At 54.5% G+C, this 14,063-nt stretch overlaps 1 protein-coding gene across 2 annotated transcripts; it reads left to right on the forward strand.

The window, feature by feature from the left end:
* The first annotated feature begins 1,485 nt into the window (after positions 1–1,485).
* Positions 1,486–13,370, forward strand: SERPINA12 (serpin family A member 12). 2 transcript variants are annotated; one of them, XM_066341938.1, is made up of 5 exons: positions 1,486–1,618; positions 7,636–8,286; positions 9,926–10,196; positions 11,064–11,211; positions 12,884–13,370. In XM_066341938.1, the coding sequence occupies exons 2-5, from the start codon at positions 7,653–7,655 to the stop codon at positions 13,073–13,075; spliced, it is 1,245 nt and encodes a 414-aa protein (XP_066198035.1). In that variant the 5' UTR covers positions 1,486–1,618; positions 7,636–7,652; the 3' UTR covers positions 13,076–13,370. The 2 variants fall into 2 exon arrangements, with proteins under 2 accessions (XP_066198035.1, XP_066198034.1); XM_066341937.1 differs by lacking the exon at positions 1,486–1,618 and adding an exon at positions 2,785–2,942.
* Positions 13,371–14,063: the final 693 nt, after the last annotated feature.

Consider the following 14,063-nt stretch of genomic DNA (forward strand, 5'->3'; position numbering starts at 1 on the left):
GAGGCTCCTAAAAGCACCCTGACCCAGGCTTTGTCCTAGACCAACTAGGTCAGACTCTCTGGAGGGATATTCAGGAAATAGATCTTTTATAAGCTCCCAGATGATTCTAATGGGCTTCCAGGGCAAAGATGACTGCTTTATAGGTAGAGTATTTCCATTTTTTAGAATAGAAACCTGAAGTTCAACAGCATGTTTTCTGGAGGCATCCGTTGGTTCACTCACTTTGTCCAGGCTGCAGAGGGTTTGTTGTATTACTCTTGCTCTCAGTTTTTACTCAGAGAACTCCTACTCATCCTTCAGAACCCAGGTCAAGAGTGCCCCACCCATGAGGCTGTCCTAAACACTTAAGGAGGGATAACGTACCTCTTGTGTGCCCTTACCTCCCAGAGACACCCCACCTCAGCCTTTAGCAGGCTTGGCTGTATCTCTGTGCTCTCCTGTGCCCCCAGAGACCCTGGCTTTGGAGTCAGGGCATGGCGTGGTCGTTAGTATCATTCTTGATCTCTCACAAGCCAAGCATCGGGGAGAACCAAAGAGCAAGGGTGACAATGGAAGGTCCTCGTTCCCCTTTCACTCCTACATGTGGCCATGCTGCAAAACACATCCAGGCCATGCCCGGACCAGGCCACTGCCTCTGGTCCCTCAGCTTACTGGAGTGTCCCAGACTGGAAAATGTCCTAGCCCAGGACTAGGCCACTGCCTCTGGTCCCTCAGCTTACTGGAGTGTCCCAGACTGGAAAATGTCCTAGCCCTCAATGGACACCAGGCCCAAACCCATGGGTCTCAGATCTCCCCATCTGCAGGTGGCAGGGGCAGCTTCAAGTCCAGGCTGTGACCCTGGATGCCGCTGGGAGGGAACTGGTTCTCACAGCCTTCTCCTGGTTCTCCCCACTACAAGGCCCCCATGGCTGAGGCTGGACCCCAAGGGCCCCTCTCCCCAACAGGGGTGGGCAGCTCCACACTGAGAGTCAGTGCCTGGCCGGGCCTGGCTTCCAGCTCACCTGTGGCTTCCTTCTGCGGTGGCCTCCCGGCCTCTGGGGCTGTCTGAGCTCAGGCACCCCAGGGCAGCCCCGTGTCCCTCAGCGGCATCCCCTCCCGGCCTCTGGGGCTGTCTGAGCTCAGGCACCCCAGGGCAGCCCCGTGTCCCTCAGCAGCATCCCCTCCCGGCCTCTGGGGCTGTCTGAGCTCAGGCACCCCAGGGCAGCCCCGTGTCCCTCAGCGGCACCCCCTCCCGGCCTCTGGGGCTGTCTGAGCTCAGGCACCCCAGGGCAGCCCCATGTCCCTCAGCGGCATCCCCTCCCGGCCCGAGGCTGACCCTCCTGCCTGTCTCCCATGGGCGTCTGCCCTCCAGCTGAGTGTGTCTGGGACAGGCTGGCGGGCGTGGCCCTCAGACTCACACAGGCCTCACCCTGTCATTAGCAGGCAGGGATTTTCCCTTTTAAATCAGGGCGCAGGCCTGGATTCTGGGTCAGTGTCTGCTGGCTGGCTCTCAGCTCCCATCACGGTCGGATGACACCTCCAGGTCTCCTGGCGTCAGGAGCGCGCGGCCGTACGCACCCGCAGTGACCAGAGCCCGACAGTGAGCCTTCTCGCCTCACCCGGTCTCCGTGCATCCTGGGTAAGGGCAGGCGGGGGCCCCGGCCTCCTCCAGCGACTCTGCCTGACCTGGGAGCTCCGGGGACCCACGGCCCGGTTGGTCTGGTCTGTGAGAGCATCAGAAAGTGGCCGAGCCAGGCCAGTGTCCTTTTTTTCTAGACGCTTTCACTGGGTCACCTGCTCCACATAGCTTTGGGGATGAGAGTCACGACCCCGCTGAAAGCAGCCTCCCAAAGTCAGGAGAGCCACCCTCCACAGCGCCTGGGGCCGTGGTCGCTCCACACGGACGGACGGCGAGCATCGCTAACTAGGAAGGGACAGTTTGTGGTGTTCCTGCTCGTTAGAGTTCTGCAGAGAAGGCAGAGCTGAGAGTGGGCACCTTGGATTCACTGCTGCCCCACCCCAGAGTCAGCAGGTTTTAAAGGTCCTCAACCTCCTCGCCACTCCTCTGACAAACTTGGAGTTAAGTTTGTTTTATTTTTTAATCTTTCAAAAATGAGTTCTAAAATAATACCTGTTCCTTTAAGACAGCCCAGAAAATACAGGAAAGTGAAGGGGGTGTGTTGATGTTGTATTACAGAATTGCACACCTGAAACCTATATAATTTTTTAACCAATATCACCCCAATAAATCCAATTTTAAAAATTTTAAAAGAAGGGATGGGGTGGGGGTGGGGGGCCCGGTGGCTTCATTATTCCAGAACAAAAAGTATGCAATCAGAAAACAAGTTGCAAACATTGAGGTGAATGTTTGACTCTCATCACCCCTAAAAGAAACTATGTATTTAATTGTCCATTCATCTCTTTTGGGTTCTCTTTCCCAAAAACACTCCAGGTGAGTTAAGGTGACAGAACTGACAACTGTAGAGTGTTTGAAAAGTAGTAAGGAGAGAGAGAGAGAGAGAGAGAGAGAGAGAGAGAGAGAGAGAGAAATGGGGATAAAGGGAACGACCCCAAGAAACCCAGCTCTGAACCTGTCCCCGTGAATGACAACTGGTGATGTCTGGGTTGAATATTTAACATCGGGACTACCAGATCGTCTACCTGAAAAATTTCCAGGTGCCAGAACTGCAATGATTGGGAAATAGAGTTGCTGCAGAAAGTATGAATAGACTTGATTAGTAAAGGCACTGCCCACGGGTGTGGTCTAAATACCACTCTGCCGCCTGGGCAGTGAGGAGCAGTCCCCGAGGAGGCGGTGTGGCCGTCGCTCCCAGGCCTCCGTCCCCTGCCCACCCAGACCAGCTAACTCTATTGGCCTCGGTCTGCTTTCCTGACTGGTCATGAAGTGCAGATAGGAAAGCAAGAGGGACAGATCCCTTCTGTGGGGCTCTTCCGAATGGGCGGTGAGTATGACGTCTCCCTTTGCAAAGGTCGTGGGTTTCCTGTCTCTGTCAGGTGGAGGTGGCTTCAGATTGCAAGGAGGTCTAGACGGGTCCTGGGAGGGGGGTCCCTGAAGAGAATTCTGGAGGAGTTCCAAATCTGGGAACTCCGGAAGAGAGAGTCCTGATTCATTCTCATGGGTGCCTAATTCTCATGGATGTCTAATTCTCATGGATGTTTACCTCTAGGGCGTTCCTGGAGGAGACGCCTTTGTGGGTGTGGGGGGAGAGGTCATCTTGGGAAACAAGGGGGTCCCTCCGACTCTGTTGGCCCCTGTGCTACCGCACTGCACACAGTCAGCCTCGCTGGTGAGCTTTTCCCACGCCTGGTTCTCCCCCTGAGGGCAGAGGCTGTGGCCATCACTTTGCTTCGTGAGCCCAGACAGAATTGCCTTCATGCACTGGATTCCAATCTGATCTATCAGAATGTTCATCATGACCTCAGGTAGCTCCTTTGTCCTCTCTGGGACTCAGTTTCCCCTCTGTAGCACTAGTGGCCCTGAAGTTGATGGTTGCTGAACCTTTCCAACCCACAGATTCCCTCATCTCAGAACAAAGTCCTGAAGGCAGAAGGGACAGGCCAGGCAGAGAGCTGGAATGTGCCTGAGGATTTGGAGATCTGGGGCTGGGTGTGGGCACTACAGCTCAGGAGGGGGCTCCGTGTCCCGGCTCCCGAGGCTCGGGTCTGTCGGCAGCATTGGCACGGACCATCCCTCAGGCATGGCTCACAGCCCCAGTACCTGGCATGCACTGAGGGCTCAAAATATTTCTCAAAAAAAATGAAAGCGGAAGTCTTCATGGCCAGTTCAGTGGTGACATGATGCGTTTCCCAGGAAGGAGGATAGGAGGATAAAAACGATACCCCAGTGGTCCTTGGGTTTATTTCACAGTTCCTCTCTCACTTCCAACAGAGAAAGAAACCATCGCTTAGTTGTAACATGCTTTAAAAAATCGTAAGTTAGTTTCTAATACGTCTAGAGTGATCTCCTCTTAAAACAATGTCAATTTCTTAAAATAGGTGGACCACGTGGCATGCCTAGCCTGTCTCCTCAATCCCAGGGCTTCCGCTTTGGTCTTTTGGGAAGCTGGAGCACATTCCGTGGAAGAACCCCTCACATCACTCGGGCCAAGGGAGGCACTGGGTTTATCCACATACTGTACGCCCCGTGGGGAACTCCGGGGAGGACTGGAGGAGACCTCAGGTCTCAGAGCGCCTGGGGTTCCTCGGGGCAGGAGGCCTGTGTCCCGCCGGTAGGAAGAGGTCCATCAGTGAGTGGGGCACCCCAGCTGGCTGATGTTGGCTTATTGGGGCTCACTGGGGAGGGGAACTTGTCCATAACATCCTAAACTTTTTCATCTCATTGGCTTGCGTGGATGGAAGCTACATAAGTTTTTCCTTCCAGTGAGTTTCATCATAGGGAAGAGATAGCAGAGCAAACTGTCCCAAGAAAGGTGACCTGCGGTGCGTAGGGGAAGGCTCTGTCCCCTGGAGTAAATGATTCCAAACTGCTCTGCCTTGAGCATTTCTTCTGTGTCCTGTGTACATTCTGTCTGTTAGAGTATGGCCTTCCCAAACTGTTGCTGGTAACAAGTGTGAAAGTGTTTCGTAACATTATAGATATTGCTATTGTTAGAAGTGTTCGCACACCTCACTGTCCCCTCCCCTTTGTTGTTTTGATTGGCTGACCTCAACTGCTAATCTTAGCATGGTGTGGGAAGCGAAAGTGGGATTGGCTGCCTGCAGGACAGCCCTCCCCTGGGCAAGCCCCTTCCTGCGCAGACCTAAGGCCCCCCAGGGCTTGTCCATGGGGCTCCCGGTTTGTTCCTGTTATACACCTGGTCTGGGTCTGTCTTCAGGATGAACGACTCCTGAGTCGGCCCTATTTTATCTTTTCATAAGAGAAGGAAATCATTTTCCCAAACTAATGGGCAATGTGGGACCAGGAGAGCCCCAGAAGAACTGAAATACCGATGATAGCTTTATCTGCTCAGGTGTACCCACAGGGCTGTTTCTGTCTTGTTCTTTTTCTTCTTTATTTGCTTTACTTATTTCATCCAGAGTGCCAATCCCCACCTCCCCACCCCACCACGCTCACACACGCGTGCACTCCAAAATAAAAACCAAGCGAGTTGCTCAACTTGGGCAATGCTGATTTATTGGGAAATAACCAGCTGCTCAGCTATTTTAATTAATGGAATAAATCTAAATGAGCCACTCAGGCACCTGGGGCTGGTGCCCATCTGACAAGTCTGGGTCAGTGTGAGACCCGTGATGAGGGACAGAAAGACCCAGAAACGTCTCTGTAGTGGGCTGTGTGGGGGGAGAAAGGCCAGACGGTGGGCACTCGTGAGACTAGGCAGGAGGCCCGTAGGGACCACTGGGACCCAGGCTCAGTGAGGTGGGGGGAAGCTGAGACCTGGCAGGGTGTAGACTGTGTCCCAGGGGGTGAGAGCTGCGAGCTGATTAGCAGCAGCTAGTGGGGAGGAGGCCAAAGTATGATCCCGCCCCCACTTAAAAGATGAAGATATTGAAGGATAAAAAGGCTTGTTGCATGCCACCTAAGAAACACATAAGCAAGAGAAGACCAATATCTAGACTGCTACTTCCACAATCTGTCTTGTTCCCGAAACTTGGGCGGTAGGCAAGACTTTCGGGTACTGACGGCGTCATCCCCGTCTGTGCCAGGGGATGTTTCTGGGGCAGGGAGCTTCTCGCAGTCCCCGCCCCTGCTCCGGGTTCTGGCCCGGTGCTGCCCTGGCAGGCTGCTCAGCGGCTTTGGAGCTCACCCGGCTGGTAAACCTACTGTTAAAGCATGTTCACTGAGCGCCTTAACCGGTTGTGTCTGAGTGTCTCGGCTCCCAGGCCTTGGGAAACGCGCACACGGAGGCAGCGTCTACGCCTGATACCAGGAGCGTCTGTTACCCATCCAGACAGGCTTTGCGCGCTGTCCAGCCCACGCGCTTGAGAAACAGCCCGTCCTGTTTCCTATTTTCTTCCCTTCCCTGAAACATCCTTGCGGACTTTGCTAATCTTCTCTTCTATAGCTATTTTCAGGCAGGCTCTAGAGCCCTTGTTCAACACCAGCTATTTTTAATTTTTACTTAAAAAAAAAAATGTTTTTAGGAGTGGAAGGTGCTTTAGTAATCACCTAGGCTCAGAGAGGGGAAGTCCTTTCCACAGGGTCACATAGCAATAAGGAGAAAGGGCAGAGCCAGGGTGCCTGACTTCTTGGTAGCCCCAGCTTTTTAAAATATATATATATATATATATATGGACTTGTATTTGTTAGGGTGCTTTTGGCTTCAAGTAACTGACCACGTCACTCACACTAGCATCACTGGAAGTCTAGAGGTAGGGTGGTCTCCGGGTGGGCTTAATCTGGGGCCCCAGCCTCAGTTTCTCTGCAAAGCCCTTGTTCACACCTGCTTTACATTCTGGCTTTGTCCCTAGAGTCACTTTCCTCCTGGGGCAAATGGCTGCGGAAGTCCCTGGTGTTTATGCTTCCTGCCCAGGACATTCAGAGGATGAGAAAGGGCAGCACCCCCCAGATCCCAGCAAAGAGCCCGAAAGCCATCTCCCTGGATTGCTTATGCCTCCTGCTCCTTCCTGAAGCCCTATCAGGGCGGAGCACACCGTACACTGACTGCGTTCGGCCTGGCCCCGAACCGGCCACTAGCCGGGGAGCTGAGGCTCCCTGCCCCAGTCAGAGCCCCCACCGGTGCTGGGAATGGGTCCTCTGTCCTTGGGGCACACAGGCCACAGACGGGAGGAGAGGCTACCTGGGAAAAAGCATGAAGCTTTGATAAAAAGATGGAGGGGAGCGTGGGAGATAATGAGTAGCAGGCGCTAAAAATTTTATGCTCTGGACCACAAGCTCCTCAAAGACTCACTTTGCTCTGATGATGGCTGTGCCCACAGTGCCCGGCACAGAAGGTCTGGGGCAGCATGAACTTGGGGACTTGGGGTGTTCTTGGGCGCAATCCCTGTGCTGGTGTTCATTCATCCCCCCACTCAGTCAACCAGAAAGAGCCTCGTCCAGTCGGCCTCAGTGGGCCTGTGGGTGCTGGGTTCAGTTTTCCCAGGCCGGTGGTGCTGGGCCCAGTTCCCCCGGGCCGGTGGTGCTGGGCCCAGTTCCCCCGGGCCGGTGGTGCTGGGGCGGTTTGCTGCTGACTGCTCACAGACGCCCTCCCCACTCCAGAAACTGCCCTTGTCTGACAGGTGCTAACTGACCGGGAAGCTACAGCCCGGACTTTGCATCCTGGAGGCAGACCATGGCCACTGATTGATGCCCTCTGGAAAGCGGGAACCCTTTCCTCACGGCTCAATGGCTCCATGTGCTCCCTGCTCCGGGGCCTGGCCCCTGCTGATCAGGTCGAGGCTGGAGCGCACCTGGAGCCAGCCACACCCTTTCCGGGTCCTTCCCTTTCCCGAGCTCACTTCCCAAGGGCTCCTCCTAAGAGACAGTCGTTTCTTGTCCCCAGGGTGATTGTATAGGTTAGGTGCTATAATGGATATCCAAGCACTTAGACACCTCTGCATAGAACACATGCCGGTCACTGGGTTACTCCCTTTCTCTCGGTTTCCTTGTGAGTAAGATAGGGACCAAGGGGCCCTTTTGTTCTTGTATCTGCTAACCTGAGGTCTACCATTCAACAGGACAATCTCCAAGAAAAATGAAGCCCACGCTGGGCCTGGGCCTGCTCCTGGCTGGCCTCCTCACCGTGGAAGGTCTCCTGAAGCCCAACTTCTCTTCAAAGAGTCATGAAGCTGTGGGCCGGGCTCCAGAGCAGAGGGGAAGGAGGGAGGCCCAGGAGCTTGCAAGACGGACCATGCAATTCGGCTTCCAGCTGTACAAGAAGCTGGCCTCCGCCGGCCCCAGCCAGAACATCTTCTTCTCCCCCGTGAGCATCTCCACAGCCTTCTCCATGCTGTGTCTGGGCTCCCAGAACGCCACGCTGGCCGAGATCAAGCAGGGCCTGAACTTCAGGAACATTCAGGAGAAAGACATTCACGGCGGTTTCCGTTACCTTATCCATAGGCTGAACCAGGAGACCCAGGACCTCCAGATGAGCCTTCAGAACACCTTGTTCATTGACCAAAGGCTGCGGCCAGAGAAGAAGTTTATGACAGATGCCAAGAACCTGTACAATGCAGACAGCGTCCCCACCAACTTCCAGAACTTGGACCACGCTCGGAAGCAGATCAATGACTATCTGAGTCAGAAAACCCACGGTAAAATCAACGACCTGATCAAGAGTATGGATTCTAACATTGCGCTGCTTCTTGTCAACACTCTTTTCTTCCGAGGTAAGGCTTGGGACAGCTTGGCTTGGGAAAGATAGCATGACCAGTAGACTCGGATTGAAAACCAGGGTTGGCCACTTGCTCGCTCTGTGACATTGAATTCATAAGTGATTCATCTCTCAAAGACTCACTTTTCTTATCCTTGGAAATGAGCACCTTGCTACACAGCTCATAGGGCTGTCGCTGCTATTCAAAGTGAAAGTGTATGCGAAATTAACTTTGTGAAGTCTAAATTCTTCTCTCTGTGTGCATCTTCATGATTACTGATTATCCAAACACAACATTGGTCCTAGAAGTTGCAGTGACATTCTTTTTCTCATTTCTTAGAAAAGGAAAGTGAAATTCAGAGAGGTATTAATTGACTTACCCAGTTACAAAGCCAGGCAATAAAAGTAAGGACTAAAACCCACTTTTCTCAGCCCAACCGCTGTGCATTCTTTATTATTCCAAGTGGACACTCAGGATAGTGATGATGTTGTTGATGACGATGATGATGATTGCTTTGATGAATGCCTAGGTCTCCCACCAAAACTTATAGATTCCCAAGTCTGAGGGTGAGAGACTGAAAAAGAAGGTGGAAGAATATTCCCAAGTCCAAGCATCAGCCTTCCCCCACCCCCACCATACACTCCTGCATGCACGCACAAAGGTTGGTCAACATAGGTAAGAATCAGAGGCCAACTGCCCTCAGGCCAGCCAAGATTATTCCTGGTTTGTCAGCAACATGTTTCTGAATATAGAACTTCAGTTCTCCTCAAATTGACAGGATGTCAATAGAAGAAAAAATAAATGGGTGATCACAATAGACTACAATCTCAGTCTTCCCAAAGCAGAGGGAGGAAGGAGAATCTGGAAACTTGACAAGAACAGTGGTGGCGGTGATGCTGATGATGACTAGCACACGTGCAACACTCACTAGACACAGTCGCTAAGTTGTGGTTGCCTTTGCCCAGTCTCACGGCAATCCTATGAGGTGCCTGTCAATACCCCATTCTGAAGATCAGGACCCGGAAGCCCAGGGAGATTAAGACACCCGTCCAAGGTTCTTCAGCTAGAATTTGAACTCTGGGGGCTCTGAGGCCAGTGAGTATAAACAGACCCTGGTCTGACTTTATGCACAACAGCATCAAAGAGTCCTCAGGATAGAAGAGGGAGGATCCAGACACCCCGCTTTGGGAGTTCACCGCTCTTCAGCCAGCTCCCAGGGGAGACGGTTCCATCATTTTCTTAGTCCCACGTGAGGGCAGCTCCTCTAGGACTGGCTTAGAATAAAGCTAAACATTTCTACTCACATTAGACCCAAATAGCCTCCACCAAGTAGAATTGAGCCTCTTTGCTGAAACACAGCCTCCAGACTTGGTCACCCTCAGGAATACCTGGGCTTAGGGCCGTCAGAAACTCTCCTCTTGGCCCCGTGGCCCCGGGCCCAGCTTCTTTGGAAACTGGTAATCAAGTCCCAGCCCACCTCACCAGAAGTCTTTAGGGTATGTGATGAGAACAGGGACCCCGGAGATCTGTCCTGATATCCCAGAGTCTCTAACGCCGTTCCCTGAATGCACATGGACAGAGACCAGCACTTAGATGGATCCAGTCCCTTCTTTTGGGGGACACTCATGTCACTTTGTCCTTCTCCCATCTTAAGCCAGGTGGCAACAAGAGTTCGATCCAAAAACAACCAAAGAGGAGGACTTCTTTCTGGATGGAAACAAGCCGGTGAAGGTGCCCATGATGTTCCACGGGGGCATGTATGGCGTTGGCCACGACGAGCAGCTCTCCTGCACCGTCCTGGAAATGCCCTACTTCAACAACATCACGGCCACCTTCGTTCTCCCCGACGAGGGCGACATGAAGCACGTGGAGGAGGCCTTGACGCTGGCCACTTTTGACAGATGGAAGAAGTTAATCACGCGCAGGTACAGAGCGCGTCTGGTGTACCCAACTTCTTCCTTCTTCCTCGCTTCCCCCTTTCCCTCTCTTTACTTCTTCTATCCCAGCGTGACCGGGCGCCTTCCCCCGCCCCAGCTCCAAGGTATTTCTGACACTCTCCCACGGGACTGCAGCTCCGGTGCCCACAATGGTGTTTCATGTCCCCATGGCCCAGCCCCTCTGCAGCCCCTGGAGCTGAGGTCACCACAAGGGCACCACTAACCACACGCAGATGTTTCTGGGGACTGTCATCATCTCTCCGGCCTCAGGAGGGGGTCCACACTCCTCCCTCTGCCCCTCCACTCGAGTATGGGGTGGGCCCTGAGAGCTGGCCTGCAGGTCAGCACGGGCCTCACCAGAGGCTCGGGGGCAGCAGGACCTATGGTCCCTCAGGGCCGGGGATGCTCTCAGTGCACAGGACGAGCGTCCCGTGGAGCCCAGGTGCAGGCTGCTCCTGAGGTCTGTCCAGAATGCCCTCCCAGCTACGCCCAGCCCGTCTCCCGACCGCAGTAGGACTTCTCCCAGCGTCCCCATGCTCGAAGCCAGGCCTCCCTGCCGGGAGGGCATGGAGAGCAATGTTCCTGTCACCGAGGCTGGGCCCTGCCACCCCAGTCACCCCTGGTCCCCAGACATTTCTGTGGATGAAGGCTCGGGAGCAGGTCTGACAGGAAGTTCTGAGAGCATGGGTGTTGGGAAGGGCTCAGGAACCCGCCGCATTCTGTAGACGGGGCAGTCTGAGACCTCAGGGGTGGGAGGACAGCCGTCTCATTCGCCACCTCTCTCTCCTGTCCGGGGGCCGGCCCTGGAAGAGGGTGGACCCTCACGGCTCGCCTTTGTCACATCCCGCTCCCCAGGGTGGTGGACGTGTCCCTGCCCAGGTTCGCCATCACGGGCACCTACAACCTCAAGAAGACTCTCTCCTACTTGGGCATCATGAAGGTCTTCGAGCCAAATGGTGATCTCAACAAGATAGTCCCTAATCAGAACCTGAAAGTGGGCGAGGTAAGCCTGCCCAGCGGGCACTGCCCCCTTCCCTCCTCCAGCACAGGAAGCCTTCACACAGCCCCTGTCCCCACCCCACCCCCCAGAGCCACTGTCTCCGCAGCTGAACAGCTGGGGTTCCACCCACCGGTCAGGCCAATGCAAACCCAGCGCTGCCCCTACCAGCCTGTGATACTGGGGAACTCGTGCGCCTCCCCCAAGCCTCATGCTTTCAGTCTTCAAAATTAGAATGAAACTCCTGGTGCTGTTTTGGAAGTTGATTCAGTGCAACAAACAATTGATCGGGGTCCAGAGCACTTATCAGGGCCCAGAACGGGTCTCGGTCCAACCTGGACCTTCACTCAATGGCATCAGAGGCTCGTTAGGAGTAAGTTGTAAACATTTAAGAGATATACACAATTAGGAGGTGAACAAGCAAAGGACCTGTGGTCCCCAGCAAGGTTGAGCATCTGTCTTGTTAGGGGCAAGCAGAGAGGAACACTTGGGGTAGGGTCCCCAGATTTAGCAGCTAGAAGACAGAGCACCTCATTAAATTCAAATAAATGACCCATTTTTTAAGTGTAAGTATGTCCCAAATATTGCATGGGATAGACTTACAATAAAAATTAATTCATCATTTATCTGAACATAAAATTTAACTGGACATCCTGTGTTTTATCTAGCAGCCTTTTAGGTGAAAAGGGAATTGAGGGCGGAGAGATTTCCACGAGCAGACTTGGGGGTGGGGAGGGTCCTCCAGTAGGGGAGCCGCACGGTGGAGGCTGGTGGGTGGTGGGCACCATCTGGAGCCAGGTGTGACGGCCAGGCCAGTCTGGGAGGGACCCACGGTGCCAGGCTGGGCTGACGGTTGGCACTGATTCGGACCTATTTTTCAGTTTGCAAGAGGAAGAAAAAGAGTTACATAATATTCTCGCTTTTAAGAGGAAACCTAAGTTTTCCTGCCACAGACGTCTTATGCAGGTGCAAGGCCAGCTCCCCCCCTTCCTGCGGACCCTCCTGGGTGTGATGGCTTGTCTCCTTCCTCAGCGAGGTGTGCCGGGGGCTGTGATTCTCTCTGTGAACAACAGCTATCGGTCTGCTAGAAAAGCGTTAGGACTTTGTAGACTGGAGTGACATGTGTCAGCATTTCATGGAAGCCCACCAGTCAGTCCCCCAGTGCCGACCGCCTGGTCCCAGAGGTTGATGGTATCGGGGTGGATCTGGGGTCCCAGTCATCCCCAACAGTTGCCTGGAACCTGCCTCCCCCTCACCCACCCACCCACCTCTTCCAGGCGGGTAGAGGAGCGGGCAGGGGGCTGGAGGCCCCCAGGGCAGGACCACCGCCTCCCTCCCATCTAGCTAAAGCTCGACACTGCCATGGTAACCATTGGCGCCTCCCTGTAATTCCCAGGAAGGACGGCGAACTCCGCTCCTTCCGCCAGGCCCCCACCCCACCCCCGTAGCTGCTGTTCCCCCTGCATCCTACTTTCCTTCAGGCTGCGCCTGCTCGTTGAGTGTCCTCTCGTGATGACAGTTGACTTGAGAAGCCCCGGGGAAGCTGGGACCAGCTCCCAGTGCCGTGCTGGGCATCTTTGGTTGTGGCCTCTCCCTCTCTGAGCCCCTCACTATCCTTGGCTCGCCCGTGGCCTCTGAGCGGCTCGGCGAGTTCTGACCTCGCTCCTGGTTCCCCCAGGCTGTGCACAAGGCGAAGCTGAAGATTGACGAGAAGGGCACGGAGGGGGCCGCGGGCTCTGGAATCCAGACGCTGCCCATGGAGAGGCCGTTAGTCTTCAAGCTGAACAGACCCTTTCTTCTGATGATCACAGAGAACATCATACCCACCGTGCTCTTCATGGGGAAAATTACTAATCCTGCCGGCGCATAAGGAGGAATCCCGGTTTGCTGCAGACCCCAGCCCTGGCCTGGGGCTGACCCGTCTGTCTCCCTGGGATGGAGGCCACAGGGACATTCTAATTCACTCCTGCACCACCCTGAGTTCCCGAGGCCTCCAAGCTGGAGCTCGGGGCTCCTGGGCTTAGCCCCCTCCCTGCCTGTTCAGCTGTGGGGGCTGAGGCCCCACCCCCCATCACTTGGCTGGCAGTGGTTCCGCCCTCCCACCCCGTCCCCTGTGTCCCCTGTGCCCCGCAGGCAGGCAGAGTTTTGTGATTTAATAAACAACCTCACAGGGATGCTAACTGTTGGTGGATAATTTGAGGAAGCTGTGAGCCAAGGCGAGTATCCCGCCTTCAGAGTGAGAAAGACCTGGGTTCAAGTCTTAGTAACCAACCGCGTCTGAGCCTCTAATTCTGTGTTTCCGGGGTAAGGAAACGACACTCCCCTCGGGGCTCTGTAAGGCCACTCGCGCACTGCTTTAGAAAGTCAGTTCACCTTCGTGGCCCCTGGGCCTCGGGCCTGTGAACTGCTAAGTCCTTTTCCCCCCGAGGATTCACATAGGACCTCCGGGCTCAGCCAGGCATCCAGGCGGGACCCCACTGGTCTCGCATTAGAAGGATGCAACCTGGAGTGGCAGCAATTAGGATTCAATGCCAGTTTTGTCTGATTCCAGAGCACAAAAAGCAGAGCTTGGCGTTTGACCCTGTTGCCAAGCTCCACAAAAGAGGGCAACGGATCCACGCACCTGCCCCAGAAAGCATGGCCCTGCAGTGCTGGCCTTTGGCCACTAGTGGGCATCAATGCGCATGGGGCTACTTACATCCTGAGCTTGGGGAGCTCTCAATACCAGCACAGATGTGGCAACTGAGGCTCAGAGAGGTGAAGTGACTTTCTGGTGGCCTCGTGGTTAGCCACCGGCTGCGAATGCCTGTGTCTTCAGGTTTGGGGCAGGAGTGGACCGGGGTGCCTAGCTTGTCATT

The sequence above is a fragment of the Saccopteryx leptura genome, chromosome 6 (assembly GCF_036850995.1).
Source record: "Saccopteryx leptura isolate mSacLep1 chromosome 6, mSacLep1_pri_phased_curated, whole genome shotgun sequence".
Lineage (NCBI taxonomy): Eukaryota > Metazoa > Chordata > Mammalia > Chiroptera > Emballonuridae > Saccopteryx > Saccopteryx leptura.